Source organism: Cheilinus undulatus, linkage group 2, assembly GCF_018320785.1.
Source record: "Cheilinus undulatus linkage group 2, ASM1832078v1, whole genome shotgun sequence".
In the NCBI taxonomy this organism is placed as follows: Eukaryota; Metazoa; Chordata; class Actinopteri; order Labriformes; family Labridae; genus Cheilinus; species Cheilinus undulatus.
The window spans coordinates 51,846,446-51,861,386 of NC_054866.1; the positions used below are offsets into that span (position 1 = coordinate 51,846,446).

At 41.0% G+C, this 14,941-nt stretch overlaps 1 protein-coding gene across 1 annotated transcript; it reads right to left on the reverse strand.

The window, feature by feature from the left end:
* Nucleotides 1–4,192: 4,192 nt before the first annotated feature.
* sst1.1 (somatostatin 1, tandem duplicate 1) lies at nt 4,193–11,061 on the reverse strand. Its single transcript, XM_041810042.1, has 2 exons — nt 10,864–11,061; nt 4,193–4,538 (listed from the first exon to the last, which is right to left on the reverse strand). Exons 1-2 carry the CDS (start codon nt 11,011–11,013, stop codon nt 4,320–4,322), a joined length of 369 nt encoding a protein of 122 aa, XP_041665976.1. The 5' UTR covers nt 11,014–11,061; the 3' UTR covers nt 4,193–4,319.
* Nucleotides 11,062–14,941: the final 3,880 nt, after the last annotated feature.

A 14,941-nucleotide genomic window follows, 5' to 3' on the forward strand; every position in this document is an offset into this window, starting at 1 on the left:
CAAGATGGCGCCGATTGACCGGTAGCTTTTTACAGCAGCTCTGAGGACTCTCCAGAGTTTTTCCTTCTTTATTCATGTTTATTTTATTTCTTTTTTCTCTCTACTTTGTTTGTATGTGTGTTTTAAAACTTCAGTGCATGCGAGACACAAAGCACGGTAGTGCAACTTTTATCACTTTTCTCAACTTTTTCTCTGTGTCTGTGGCTCCGTGAGCAGCAATGGCCATCATTTACAGCAGGGACCAGCTGTTGGCCCTGCGTAGCACAGCTGTGCGGCCGGAGGAGCGACCTGATGTCCCCCGTGAGTTAAGGAGGAGGATGCGGGGGTGCCACACCGGGATCAAACGCCACGACAGGGGGAGAGCTTATCAACCAACTCTCCTGTCTGTCATCATGGGGAACGTAAGATCTCTTCCCACTGAGATGGACGAGCTGGCGGAGTTGACCCAGCATGATCAAGAGTTCCGGTGGTGCAGCATGCTCTTGTTTACGGAGACATGGCTGATCGCACCGCACACAGACGCGACCGTAACGCTGGAGGGATTTTCCCTGATACGGGCGGACAGGACAGAGAGGAGCGTAAGAGGAAAGGAGGGGGGCTGGCGGTGTTTGTGAACGATAGATGGTGTAACTCCAGGCACATCACTATCAAAGAGCAGCACTGCTGCCCGGACATTGAACTGTTGGCGGTTAGTTTGAGGCCATACTATCTGCCACAGGAGTTCTCACACGCCATTGTTGTGGCTGTGTACATTCCTCCCTCCGCCAACGCCGATGCAGCCTGTGACGTCATCACCAGCGCGGTAAACAGGCTGCAGGCTCAGAACCCTCAGGCCCTCTTACTGATCTCCGGGGACTTGAATCATGCCTCTCTGTCCTCCACTCTGCCCAAATTCATCCAGTATGTCACATGTGCCACCAGAGACAATAAAACACTGGACTTATTCTATGCCGACACCAAAGAGGCATACAACTCATCCCCCCTCCCTCCTCTGGGAAAAGCTGATCACAATCTGGTTTATCTCCTGCCGGTATACAAGCCACTTGTTAACAGGCTACCGGCTGTGTCCTGCACCATGAAGAAGTGGTCTGGTGAAGCTGAAGAGGCTCTGAAGGACTGCTTTGAAACTACAGTGTGGGAAATATTCAGCGATTCTCATGAGGAGGACATTGACAGTTTATCAGACAGCATCACAGACTACATAAACTTCTGTGTGGAGAACATCGTATCCAACAGGACTGTAAGGTGTTTCTCCAACAACAAACCCTGGATTAATCCTGACATCAAGGCTCTTTTAAAGGAGAAGAAGAGGGCCTTTAAGTCGGGAAACAAAGAGGAGCTGAAGACTGCCCAGAAGGAGCTGAGGAGAAAGATCAGGGAGGGGAAGGACAGATACAGGAAGAAGATGGAGAGACAGCTGCAGGAGAACAACACCAGGGAAGTTTGGAGTGACCTGAAAACCATCTCAGGCCACCAGGAGCCAAAATCCCAGGCAGCTGGTTATCAAAAGTGGGCAGATGAACTAAACACCTACTTCTGTAGGTTTGAGGAGATATCTGCCCCTCTCCCAGCTGTGTCAGCCCTGCAGCAGCCCCCCTCCTCTGATCTTCCAGCACTCTGCCCAAGTCCCCCCCCCCACCTCCCCCCTACAGTATTCAGCTCACCACCACTTCCACTCCCCAGTGCTCCTCCCAGCCCCCCATCTACACCCCAAGACACACAGCCCCCCTGCTCCAACCTGTCCCTTACACCTCTCCAGGTGAGGAACCAGCTGAGGAGGACAAAAACCAGGAAGGCTGCAGGACCGGACGGCCTCAGTCCCAGGCTCCTCAGGTCTTGCTCTGACCAGCTGAGCAGGATCATTGGACATCTGTTCAATCTGAGCCTCAAATTGGGAAGGGTGCCATGCCTCTGGAAGACGTCCTGCGTGATACACGTGCCAAAGACCCCACACCCTAAGGACCCTAGCTGCTACAGGCCGGTGGCCTTAACATCCCACCTCATGAAAGCCCTGGAGCGGCTGGTCCTTCACCACCTGCGCCCCCTGGTGAGCTCGTCCATGGACCTGCTGCAGTTCGCGTACCAGCCTGGCATCGGAGTGGACGACGCCATCATCTTCCTCCTCCATCGAGACCTTTCTCACCTGGAGTCGCCTGGGAGCTCTGTTCGGGTCCTCTTCCTGGACCTCAGCAGTGCTTTCAACACCATCAGGCTGGACATCCTGAGGGACAAGCTGGAGCTGTCTGGAGTGGACCTACACCTCACATGCTGGATTGTAGACTACCTCACCAACTGCCCACAGTATGTGAGGACCCGGGACTGTGTGTCAGAGACCATCCTCTGCAGTGTAGAGGCCCCCCAGGGAACAGTGCTGGGGCCGTTCCTCTTCACCCTCTACACTGCTGACTTTTCCCACCTGTCACCCACCTGCCACCTGCAGAAGTTCTCTGACAACTCTGCCATCGTCGGCCTCATCACAGATGGGGATGACCGGTCATACAGAGGACTCATCCAGGACTTTGTGGACTGGTTCGAGTGGAACCACCACCAGATTAACACTGGTAAGACCGAGGAGCTGGTTGTGGACTTGTGTGGTTGTGGATTTTTCTGTTTTTTCTTGAGGGGATTGTGGACAGGACGGTGGTACTCAATTTTGTCTGAAAAGCCTGAAAAAGTGATTCTTTCATAATATGTCCCCTTATAAAACTAAAAATGTGTTTAATCAACTCAGAAAAATAGGGCTGAAATGGCTGTTTTGGATTATCATGTCAACATAACTTAGATTTTTTGACCTTCGAATGTTCAGTCGTATAGCGTTGGACTGCCTCCCTTTTTAAAATGGTCTTATAGACTACGAAAAACAGTGTTATAGTTTAACATGTAACCATGTTAACTGGTGGCTAAATGCCAAATGCATCTGGCTTAATAACAAATATTCAAAACTTAAAGAGCCCTTTTTAGTTTTTATTAAATTTACATCTTCTAAGTAGACATGAGACAGAATGGAAAATGTGACACTTTCAGCTGAAAAGCCACCCATTAACATGTTCATCAGTTAAACCATAACACCTGCTCTCCTACAGTATCATCAGTGGTTTAAATTTAAGATTGTTTTTTCATTGTAAAGTTTCAGATGAATACAGTAATTTTACTCATTACGCTATTTTAAAATTCAAGCATAAATAGGTTCTTTGTTTGATAACTGATAAAAATGCTACAAATATGTAAACAACATTACGCTGAGCACATTTGTATCAAGCTTTATATTGTAAAATAATAATTTACAGCTCCTTAGTGCACAGCAGACTGAGTTGAAGCTCTTTATAGAAAATAAATAGGGATTATGTTTTGAATCAGGAATTAATCTGACTTTAAATTTGATTCTGAATCAAATCATGAGATACCCAAGATTCCCATCCCTACTTACCCCTGCACCACCATGCAACTGAGCTTTCATTATCAATTTTCGTTATTATTTTGCGATTTATTGGCCTTTTCACCACTGAGACACATTTCTTGAACTTAAAGTGAATTCAGTAATCTTATTGGGATCTGTTTAAAGATCTAACTTTTTTTTCAGTGAAGCCTAGCGTTAACCCCTGCTTGCATTCAAGCTGATTAACCACATAGCTGCTGCTGGCAAAGCTTAACCCTCCTCCACCCCAGCCTCCTCCTTTATAGCATAAAGCTTGGTGCACCTTCTCACTCAGATTCATTGCTTTTGAACTAATTTATTGTATTTATAACATATTTTCATAACTGTATCTATCCATAAGGAGTTTCTAGCCATGCATTCCCTGGAAAGTCAAAGCATGCTGCTTGACTAACCCAGAGAACATCTTTAGAGCAGAGCCTTCTCCGCTAATCAAACTGCGTCCTTTAAGAAATATAACAGGTTAATGTTTGACGAGAGAGATCCTGACTGAAGCTGAGTCTAATCTCTCTCCCTGTTCTGCAGCTGCAGCTCTATATGTCAGATTCTCTTCGTCTGATACGTTGTTGTGAGAACACACAGCTGACAGCAAACTCAACTGTGTCTCCTCTGGTTGCCATGAAGACTCCTCCATCTTTATTAACCTCCATTAATGTTTATTTCACAGTTGCCTCCCCCCCTGAGCGTTTAATGAGCAGCTCCATTAAGAGCTATTAATTTCCTCTCCTTCTCCTCCTCCATCAGCAGACCCAGCCAGCGTTTGTCTCAAACAGATTTTATTCAAACCAACAATTAAAAATATCTGGATGGTGTTTACATTCTGAAAGGATCAGCTGAGAACAGCCCGACTTCGTCGCACACAGTCTGTACAGCGTCTGGCCGACGCTCAGCACGAGGTGAACGTCTTCCAGAAGAAGTTCTTGCAGCCGGCCTTCCTTTCTCTGGGGGCGAGCAGTGGACCGCTTCCAGCCGCTCGCTCCAGATCCACACGGATGTCTTCAGGTTCTCCTTCATTCAGAGGGAAGCTCTCCTCCTCTATTGCCTCGTTCTCCACCTGCAGAAGGTCAGATAGGAGCAGCTCGGCCAGCGAGGCCCGGGACATGTCCTAAAATTAAAAGAGAGGGAAGCAACACAAATATTAACACAAAAACTTAACTGACAAGGGTTTTAAGATCTGATCGATTAGATTGTTTTGTCATGAGGTGCCTAGCAAGAAACCATCATTACTACAAAGAGACAGACGCTTGAGAAAAATGATTCTAATGAAATACACCATCCTGATTTTAGTCCAGGTTTTCTGTCATCATCAGTGCTCTAAAACATTTCAGGATTTTTAAGCATACTTCATTAGAGTCATCGTAGAGGATATAATATAATATAACAGAAAACAAGATCCAATCTCAACTTCTCCTAACTCACAAAGCTCACACCGTATCTGTTCCTGTTTTAAAAATCTGCAGACTTCAAGAGCCAAAGAAGGATTTCTGTTCGAGATGCATGACCATGGACTTTTGCAGATATCTGATGGTCCAAAATTTACAAATTTATTTCAGCCTATATCGATGAATATACTTCAGACCTAAAACCAGGCCTGCCCACAGGTTTGGCCTAGCCTCCCCGCCTGTGATTTACTGATCATAATAAATGTGTGCTGGATCAGCAGCACTGGTGCTAGCATCCTGGCTAAGAGTTACGTAATTAGGTTCTGATGTACAAATTACTTATCCAAACCAAATCAGGCAACTGACAGGCAACCCATTGTTGCCTGTCAGTTATCACTTTATACCACTTTTTGTTAGCCAGTCGTTTCCACTGTAAACCGATTTCTGTCATATTCTTTCCACTTTTAACTAATTTATGCAACTTTTATCCCTTTTCTGCCACTAATAATGATTTTCACCACTTTTTAACTGCTTTTCACCATTCTTCTACACATTTTTTTCAAATTTTGTGCCTTGTTTAAGCTGCTTTGCAGCTCTTATCCCATATGCCCCATTTAACCCAGGTTTATCCTCTCTGTAACCACTTTATACCACTTTTTGTTGGCCAATTTTTACTACAATTTACTATTTTCTGCCTATTTTTACCCGTTTGGCTTTTCTTAACCATATTTCCACCTTAATTTTATCCTCTCTGTAACCACTTCATACTACTTTATGGCCAACTTTTGCCACCTTTTTAACCACTTTTCACCATTCTCTGCCCATTTTACCCCTGTATGACCTTTCTTAACCTTTTATTGCTTTTTGTTGCCTCTCTGTAACCACTTTACACCATTTTTTGTTGTCCATTTTTACCACTTTAACCAGTTTTGCCTTTATTTTTCTTTTTGAAGTCATTTTATTATTCCCCCCCAGAGATATTTCAGTTCCTTCTCCTTTATTTTCTGACACCCTGTCATTTGTGCACATCATGGCTTTGCAATGAAGTCTGACATTCCTGTCCAAATGTTTAAGTCAATGTTCCCATTCCCGTTGTTAATATTAGCAACAAAGGTCATTCTGTTTTCAGGGAAGGGGTTTACATTTTGAAAAGGCCTATAGTGAACTACAGAATAGAAAAACAAGGCTGGTAAGACTGGTTATTATCCAGGTTAAGTATAAAATATGGTAATCACAGCTTAACTTTGCAATGGACCATGATTTTCCTGACCTCTATGGGCCCCAGAGAGCTCTCCCCTTTATGCCCCTTTATGAGTGGCCTTGCCTAGAACTGAAGTCCTAGAAACACACTCAGCTGTCATGGGTCTGTTAGTCTTCATAAAACTCCACTAACTTATTTGTACATACAGAAGTTTTCATATCTGCAGATTGGATCATTCATTTTCTAAGCTGATATTTGCAGATACTGATGTACTGATCAGGCTGCCCGTGGTGCAGGGGTTAACACTAATGCCTCACAGCAAGAAGGTTCCTGGTTTGCTTCCTGGTCAAGCAAACCAACCACTGTTCTCACTGTATGATAAGAATGAAGTTCTATGTGTAAAAAATGTCATATTCTAAATACAGAAGATTTGGACTAATTTATAGACATCTGAGGTACAACATTTATCAGATTCACTGCTCCAGATGTCTTTATGCTGCAGCAGTGAAACGGTCTGTAAGTCTGCATCAAAATCCTTGAAGCAAAAAAGAAAATTGTGAAAATCAGAAAATAGTTCCACATACAGATAACAAGGTTTTAAAATCTATTGCTATAGGTGATTGGACGAACGATCTGTCTATTAAGGGCCAATCAGAGCAACAGGTGTGTGCCTTTCCAAATCACATCCAATCAGTTTAATTTCCCACAGGTGGACTCAAGTCAAGGTGAAGAAACATCTCAGCAAAGATCAGAGAAATGAGAGGAACAATGTTGTTGGAAAGGGTCTGAACATTTATGTCAGTGTGAAATTTCAGGGTTTTGTCTTCAATAAATGTGCAAAAATGTCTAAAATTCTGTTTTCACTTTGTGGGGATGGAGTATTAAGAGTAGAATAATGAGATTTAAAGGAACAGTTTGAATCGAACTTTTAACTTAGCTAAATGTGCTCTGAATAAATTCATTTAACATTACAGCAGACTTGTTTAACTTCAGTATTCATGCTGCTACATCTGAATCACTCCACACTCCTGTTTTATGATACGTTTATGATGAACTGAAATGGCAAATCAACGTACAAAAACAAAGCAGCTGTCATGGTGAAAAGTGAAGAAAAACACACTCCAGGATTTTAAGCCCAATTAGAGCCCAGATTTTTTTAACTGAATCTGGAGCCAGGCCTGAGTCAGGTAGCGTGAACTGACAACTCACCCTCAACTTCAAACCTGTGCTGCCAACAGCCAATGGAAAAGAGAGGGTGGGACACAGGAAATAGCGCCAGAAGATGACGGGAAGTAGCGGAAAGATGAAAAGAACGAAGGCAAGAGAGGGAGAGTGGCGACATTGAGGCATTACCGCCACCAACTGGTGCGTTTGTTTACCCTTTAAACTGGCGCCCCAAGAGTTTAATGCGTTCAGTTGGCTTAAGGTGGTTTGACAAATCATGCGATCGTCATCAGGCATAGCTTTCAAGGTTTGTAATCCCGTCTTTCAGTCATCATACAAAAACCTGCGGAGTCTGTTAGTGTGAACTCCTAGTCTTTTCCAAATCTGCCAAGACTAAGAAAGTTGCGTAGCGCGTCCCCAGCGTTAACATCAGAACATGTTTATAAAGTTTGTGGACGATACCACAGTGATAGGGTTTGTTTTAAACAATGATGAGGAAGTGGCAGACTTGTCCGTTTGGTGCTTAGACAATCTCTACCTTAATGTTGAAAACAAAAGAACTGATAAATGATTTGAGGAAAACTTATTTTATCCACCTTCCTGTTTTTACACACCCATATGCATCCCTCCAACATTTTTGTACCTTTTTTTCAACTTTTGGTGGTTATATCGACTGTTTTACAGCTCATAGCGTGGATTTTTGCAGTTATCGTCTTTTTTATCCTTACATGTCATTTAAACTCTTCTGGTCCATTTAGCACCCTCTAGACACCTTCGAGTCAAAAATGTATAAAAAACTGCTTTTAAATAGTCACACATTAATTTTTTCTGCTTTTTTCCATAAATCACTAAAACAATTTCAGACTTGCTTGGTGGTTAAACATTAAATCATTTTCAGGATTTTAACCCCTTAAATGCCAGTTTAATTATTCAAATTATTAATTATTTTAATTACCAAAAAAAACACCACAAAATAAGTTATTTCTATATAAACAGAAGGGGATGGAGGAACTGTGGTGATTTAAATAAAAACTCCTCCTACCCCCTGGTAGTCACACGGCTCTTCATATAACTGGCAAAAATACAACAATTTCATGCAACGGCCGACAATGAGAAAACAGTTTAATCTGGTGGAATACACATAAAATTTCAGATTTCACTTTTTTTTCTTTAAAATGACAGGCGGACATTTCAGAACACATGGTTTTATACTGTAATAGCAGTGAAATTCAAAAATGTGGTTTTAATGGAAGTCAATGAGGCATTTTTGCCTCGAAGGTGACCAGAAGGAGTTTATGGTACTAAATGAACTATACTAACAAAATCACTTCAATTTTGTTGCTAATCTTTGACATATCCAAGCCTCTAATCACAACCAAAGCCCCCTCCCGCTACTGTTTATTATATAGAAAATATTTTGCTTTTTGTTTTTTTTTTTCAAAATTTGTAATAAATACTGAAATATTTCAAATAAAACTGACATTTAGAGGGTTTAAATCCTGAAGATGATTTCATTTTTGTTAGTTTTGAGCAAATTTGAAGTTGTTGAAGAGATTTATGAAAAAAGGAGAAAAAAAATTGATGTTTGATGCTCTAACAGCCATTTTTTGGACCTGTACATTTTTTGCCCTGAAGGTGTCCAGAGGGAGTATCTGCTATTACATCAGAATACTAATGCACTCAAATCAATCTAGTTGCTCAGCTGTGGCATGTCCAAGACTCTACTCATCACAGAAGCCCCATCCCTCTACTATTTGTTTTATGAAAAACATTTAACTTTATGTGTTTTTTACTTGTAAGAAATACTAAAATATATTTCAAATGATACAACTGGCATTTAAAGGGTTAAAATCCTGAGAATAATTGAATGTTTGGCAGTTTAGAGCAAGCTTGAATTTGTGTAAGAGATTTATGAAAAAACAGTAAAAATATTGACATAATGCTTTAACAGCCGTTTTCTTGTACTTGTACATTTTTAGCCCTGAAGGTGTCCAGAGGGAGTATCTGCTATTACATCAAAATATTAATGCACTCAAATCAATTTTGTTGCTCAGCTGTGGCATACCCACTCATCAACGAAGCCCCATCCCTCTACTATTTATTATATGGAAAATATTTAGCTTTTTGTGTTTTTTTTTTTTTCTTTTTAATTTGTAATAAATACTGAAATATTTCAAACAACAAAACTGGCATTTAAAGAGTTAAAATCCTGAGGGAGATTTAATGTTTGTTAGTTATGAGCAGGTTTTAAGTTGTTTAAGAGATTTATGAAAAAAGCAGAAAAAGAACAGACATATGATGCTTTAACAGCAGTTATTTTGCACATGTACATTTTTGTCATGAAGGTGTCCAGAAGGAGTAAAATTGAGGAGGATTTAAGGTTTAATAACACTGCTGTGGACACTGACAGTTATTTAAAATGTTAGGCATTCACATCACCGACTCCTTCTCCTGAGAAGTTGTCAAAAGGCACAAAAAAGACTATTTTTGTGTTAGCAGGAAAAACGGCACATCTAAAAGAATTCTCTTTCATTCATATTGGTCAACAGCTGAAACTCTCTCAGGGAGCCTTCTGGTTTGTTAACATGTCAGCACAGGACCATAAACTTATAAATGAAAACAGCTCCAAAAATCATCAGTTTTTACTGCCACAGGACATTTCTAACTCTCTGCAGAAAAAGTATCCCCCATCATACAGGACTACCCACCCAGCACAGACTGTTCTCGTCCTTCAGGCAGACGCTGCACCAGGGACGGGTTTTATCCTCAAACACGACACTTAATTCTTATTTGTGCAATATTTGTTTTATAATGTTTTATTAAAGTGTTGTTATCTCTACAGTACTTTTTAAAATTGATTTTTAGGTCATTTATTTAACCTTCTATTTATTCTGATTAGTTTGTGGAAATAGAAGCTGGTGAGGCAAAATGCATTTCATTGCACTAACTGTTCATTGAGCTTTTTAATGCATATGACAAATAAAACTGTATAGAATTATAGTAATAAAAAAAAAAAAAAGAAAATAAAGAACTTAAAATGTATTCACAAGGGAAGCTTCAGATGCTATAGAGTGATTTAAAATTGATCCAAGTAAAAATATACATATCAAAATGAAACATTCAAGAGGACTCAAATCACTTTAGCTATGGTAAAATATTTCAGCTATAATATAAAAACAATTTTAAAAAACATGACTTGATTTTCCTTCATTTTTAGTTCTATGTAGGCTATGTGTGAAAAATTTGTATGAGATATAAACGTGTGTTTATTTTTATTATTATTAGCATTGTTAGTATTATTATTGGCATTGTTTAGTCAAATTTACGTAAATTACTTCTTCACTTTGTCCAACAAACAAATCATTTAAAAATAAAGTTTAAGAGTCTCTCTGTGTCCATTTAGAAAGAAATTACATGAAATGTTAAATTATTTAAAGTTCAATGAGGTAAAAAAATAAAAATAAAAACAAAAACATCCCTAAGCTTTACTCTCGAATCTAAGTTAGATTTATTTTGATTTAAGTTTGAATAAAGTTCAATCTTATACTCGTGGACGGCAGCCGTTTGAGGTAAAAACAGGTGAAATAAACCAGTTAAAAGAACGTAGAAGAAGAAAACCAACGTCGTGGTTTCACTGGAGGAATGTGCGTGTGCGCATGTGTGTAGTTGTGAGAGTGTCGGACCTGTTTGGAGCCCAGCAGCGGGGTCTTGTGCAGCAGCAGGCCGAGTTTGGAGTCTCTGTGAGCGGCGGAGGAGCAGCTGATGGAGGCGCTGAGGGAGAGGAGGAGCAGGAGGAGGCAGGGAGAGGAGGAGACCATCTTCATCATCGTCATCTGTCTGTTTATCTAGGGGTCGGAGGTTCTGCCCGGTCTGTCTCGTCACATCGGCTCTTATAGAGCTCGCTGACGTCACTGATCACCGTGCGGGGGCGGGGTTTTCGGGGGTGACTGATGATGATGATGATGATGATGATTGTTCTGTGCCTCCCGCTTTAGTGAAATGATCCGTTTTCCAACACTTTGTTTTTCCTTCCTGCTGCTCCGTTGACAGAGTTTCTCAGCTTGAGGCTTGCGCCCCCCAGCAGGACGCTGAGCACGCCGGGCCAAAGCCCAATTTACCGTTTTGATATTCAGTGTTTTTGTTTGAGTTATCTGTAAATGTGTACCTCTGAGGACGTTAAGGATTTTGAGCCTTTAACTGATTTATTTATTTATTTAGCATTTATTTGACATGGACACACAGTAACACTGATGCTGGGATATTTAATCATTTTGAATCTTTTTTAGAAATCTTAAAATCCTTTATCATCACTGTTTAATTCTCCCTATAATTCATTACCTGTGAAAACATGATTGATAGTTTTTGGTTAAATCCTGATCCTGTTAGGCCCTCAGGTTAGACCTAGATTCAGATTGAGTTTGACACCGCTGGACTGGAATATCAGGTTTTCATGTCAAAATCTTTCACTACATTTAAGCTACAGCTCACTAAAGTCGGTGTACTACGACCTTTTAATTGTGTTTTAATAAATGGACTTCCTGGCCCAGCTGGTCAGTTTCTTACTGATTTTACTGATTTCCTGGTTTCTATTATTAAACTGGACAGTGTTCTTTTAGCTGCTGATTTCAATCTGCACATTAACAATGCCACAGATTGGCCCCACTTACATGGGGGGGTCATACTTTAGACCTGATTTTTACTGTGGGTCTGGATCAGTGGTACTCTATGCGTGGCTCCAGAGCCACATGTGGCTCTTTTGTGATGGTCTGTGACTCTTTTATGTCTAAATTTGAAATATTACTCCCCTAGAAAACCATAAAACAGTGAAACATCGACATCAGAAATTATCCATCGCAAGTCACATTGCAACCATTTATTTTTGTCTGCATATTTTCATTGCCCTTTTTGAAATGTTTTGCACTTTTCTCCCATTTTGATGCCACTTTTGATCACTTTTTACTGCTTTAAGCCCAGTTTTGCCACATCTTTTTGCCATTTTTTGCCCATGTTTGCCACTTTTATCCTGCTTGTGCCCTTGTTACCAGTTTTATCCTGATTTTTTGCAATTTTCCTTTGTTTTCCTACTTATTAAGCTGCCTTTAGCCGTTAAATACCATTTCCCCCCTTATTTTTGCCACTCTTTGCTACTTTTTGCCCATTTTTCCCATCTTAATGCCTATTAAGTCACCTTTCACTAATTGTTTGCCATTTTTTTGCTGCTTTTTGACCATTTTTGCCACCTATAACTTTTTTTTGTCACCTTTACCCATTTTTGCCACTTTTCACCGTTTAGATTGTGGCTCTTGCAAAGGTATTTTTCAACAATTAGGCTCTTTGGTTGAGCAGGGCTGAGTAACACTGGTCTAGATATAGACTAACCTTGCAAAGCAGATGGATACAACCGTTTCCGTGTTTCTCACTGGTGAATCCATCTTGCAAAGCTCCCATCTGAACCGTCTGGGCCGTTTTAGAAAGTGACAAGACCAGTCAGCGTTGAGGGGCAGCACTTTCAGGTCCGGCAGAGCCGTGACATAAGCAGGCAGCAACAAGAGGCTGGTGCAATTATGGCAGAAGACATTAGCGTGGATGCTGCTAAAGCGCCAGTTCTATCAGAACTTGATGACATTTCTTTGTTAAAAGAAGAAAGAACAGCAGTGAGTTGTTTTCTTTCTAAGAACGACAAAAGTCATGTACTGACATGTCTGCAGTCGCCATGGTTCGTGTCCTGTAGTTCCTATGGAGTTTACTCCTCAAAAATGGGTACGTCATGTGTTTTGTTGCTCTGATTGGCCTGTGAAGATGTGACAGACAGAATGGTCATCCAATCACCTTCCGAGTTTTATTCAGAGGCTCTGCCTTTTCCCAAAAGCCATCTATGGAAGGTTTACCTGATGCCAGGTTAGATTTTGATCATGTCAGGTCTGATGACGTATATATCAGTGATCTTTGAGCTCTATTGTACTTTTGCAGAAACATCCTGTCACACAAGAGCGTTTGAATCCTGTATTATTACAGCAACAACAGCTGACCAATTCTAAGTAATTTTTTATTGTGATCTTAGTAGAAATTTAAATAATGCAGACCTTCTAATGCAAGAAACCCTAACACTGACAATGAAAATCTGACATTGTGGTTCAACAGAATCATTTCTGAAAACAAACTAATGAAACTGGCCTGGACTAAAATGATGGTACCCTGAGGAAAGATGTAAAATAATGTGACTACAGGGACATATTAAACTAAGGTGTGTCCTGTAATTAGCATGTCAAACTTGTAATCAGTTAGTTTGCTTATTTAAAGGCTGAAAAGTCACTGTGCTGTTTGCTATCATGGTGTGTATCACACTGAACATGAGCACAGAAAGCTAAGGAGACAGTTGTCCCAGGAAATTATAAAGACGATGATAGAAAGGCTATAAGACCATCTTCAGGCAGCTTGATGTCCCTGTTACTACAGCTGACCATATTTTTCAGAGGTTTAAGGTCCACGGGACTGCAGCCTCCCTGAACGAAGACAGATAATAGGAATGGAAACCAAAAAGCCCAGAACAACTTCCGAAGAGATCAGAGGTTGACTCCAAGGTCAAAGTAAATCCATGTCAGGACGCACCATCTGTTGCTGTTTGAGCCAAAGTGGACTTGACTGAAGACGACCAAGGAAGACTCCACTGTTGAAACCAAATCATGAAAAAGCCAATTTGCTAAAATGCATACTGACAAGGCAGAAAGCTTCTGGGAGAATGTCCGTTTGGACAGATGAGACAAAACTGGAGCTTTTATATCAATAACGTACATTTAAACGGATAAAAATCATTCTGTTTTTATGTTTCTTGTCACCTCAGAGGGGCAGAGCTTCGTAATGCTGATGCCAGCGCTAAGACGCACCAGTGCATCATTGTTGTCATTAATGTTGGTGCAGAAATCTGCAGGTGTGATAGAAACTACTTCCCTGCTCAAACACTCGTGCTGCGTGGTAATACAAGCTGTTATCCTTCATCACAGATGCCTCTACGGCCCTGTTATTAATCCCTCCCTCAAGCTAAATCCCACTCATGGATAGCCTCACCCACAGACAGAAACGTCGTTTGATTGTCCATAAAAAAGATCAGCTCCATCAAACAGAAGGAACAGAAACAAAACACATCAAGAGGAGAGCTGCTCACACTCAAAGCTGCTCTGTCTCCGTATCAGTTCTGATTAAAAACACAAAAAATGAATGATTAAAATTCTGTCTGTACACCCTTACTGTATTTTCCTGTGCCTTTTGTTTCAGCAATTAAACTGAACTTTGGGTCTCATCAGCTGATCCTGATTCTTTCTTAGTTTCCAGTCGCCAAAGATGAATCTTAGGATAGATTACAGCCCGATCTACCTGGTGATGGGTTTAAGGGTCAGGCTTGTCAATCCCACGTTATTAGCAGGGCCTCATCCCCTGCAGGGGCCCTCACTTTAAACTTCTGATAGTGTTTGTCTGATCAAAAATGACCAAAGTGTTCACACACTTGGATGTTTTACGACTAGCACCAGACAGTTGGTGCTAGTAGTCTCACAGTTAGTGAAATGGGGATCACCCGACTGCAGTGAATGTGTCTAAGTGATTATAGTATAAAGACACCTGTGTCTGGAAGGTCCAGTCACTGGTTCATCAGGATTCCTGGCTACCATTAAACCATGAAGACATAAGAACAATCCAAGGAACTCAGAGAAAATGTTGCTGAAAAGTTTAAGTCAGGGGACGGAGACAAAAACATTTCCATGGCCC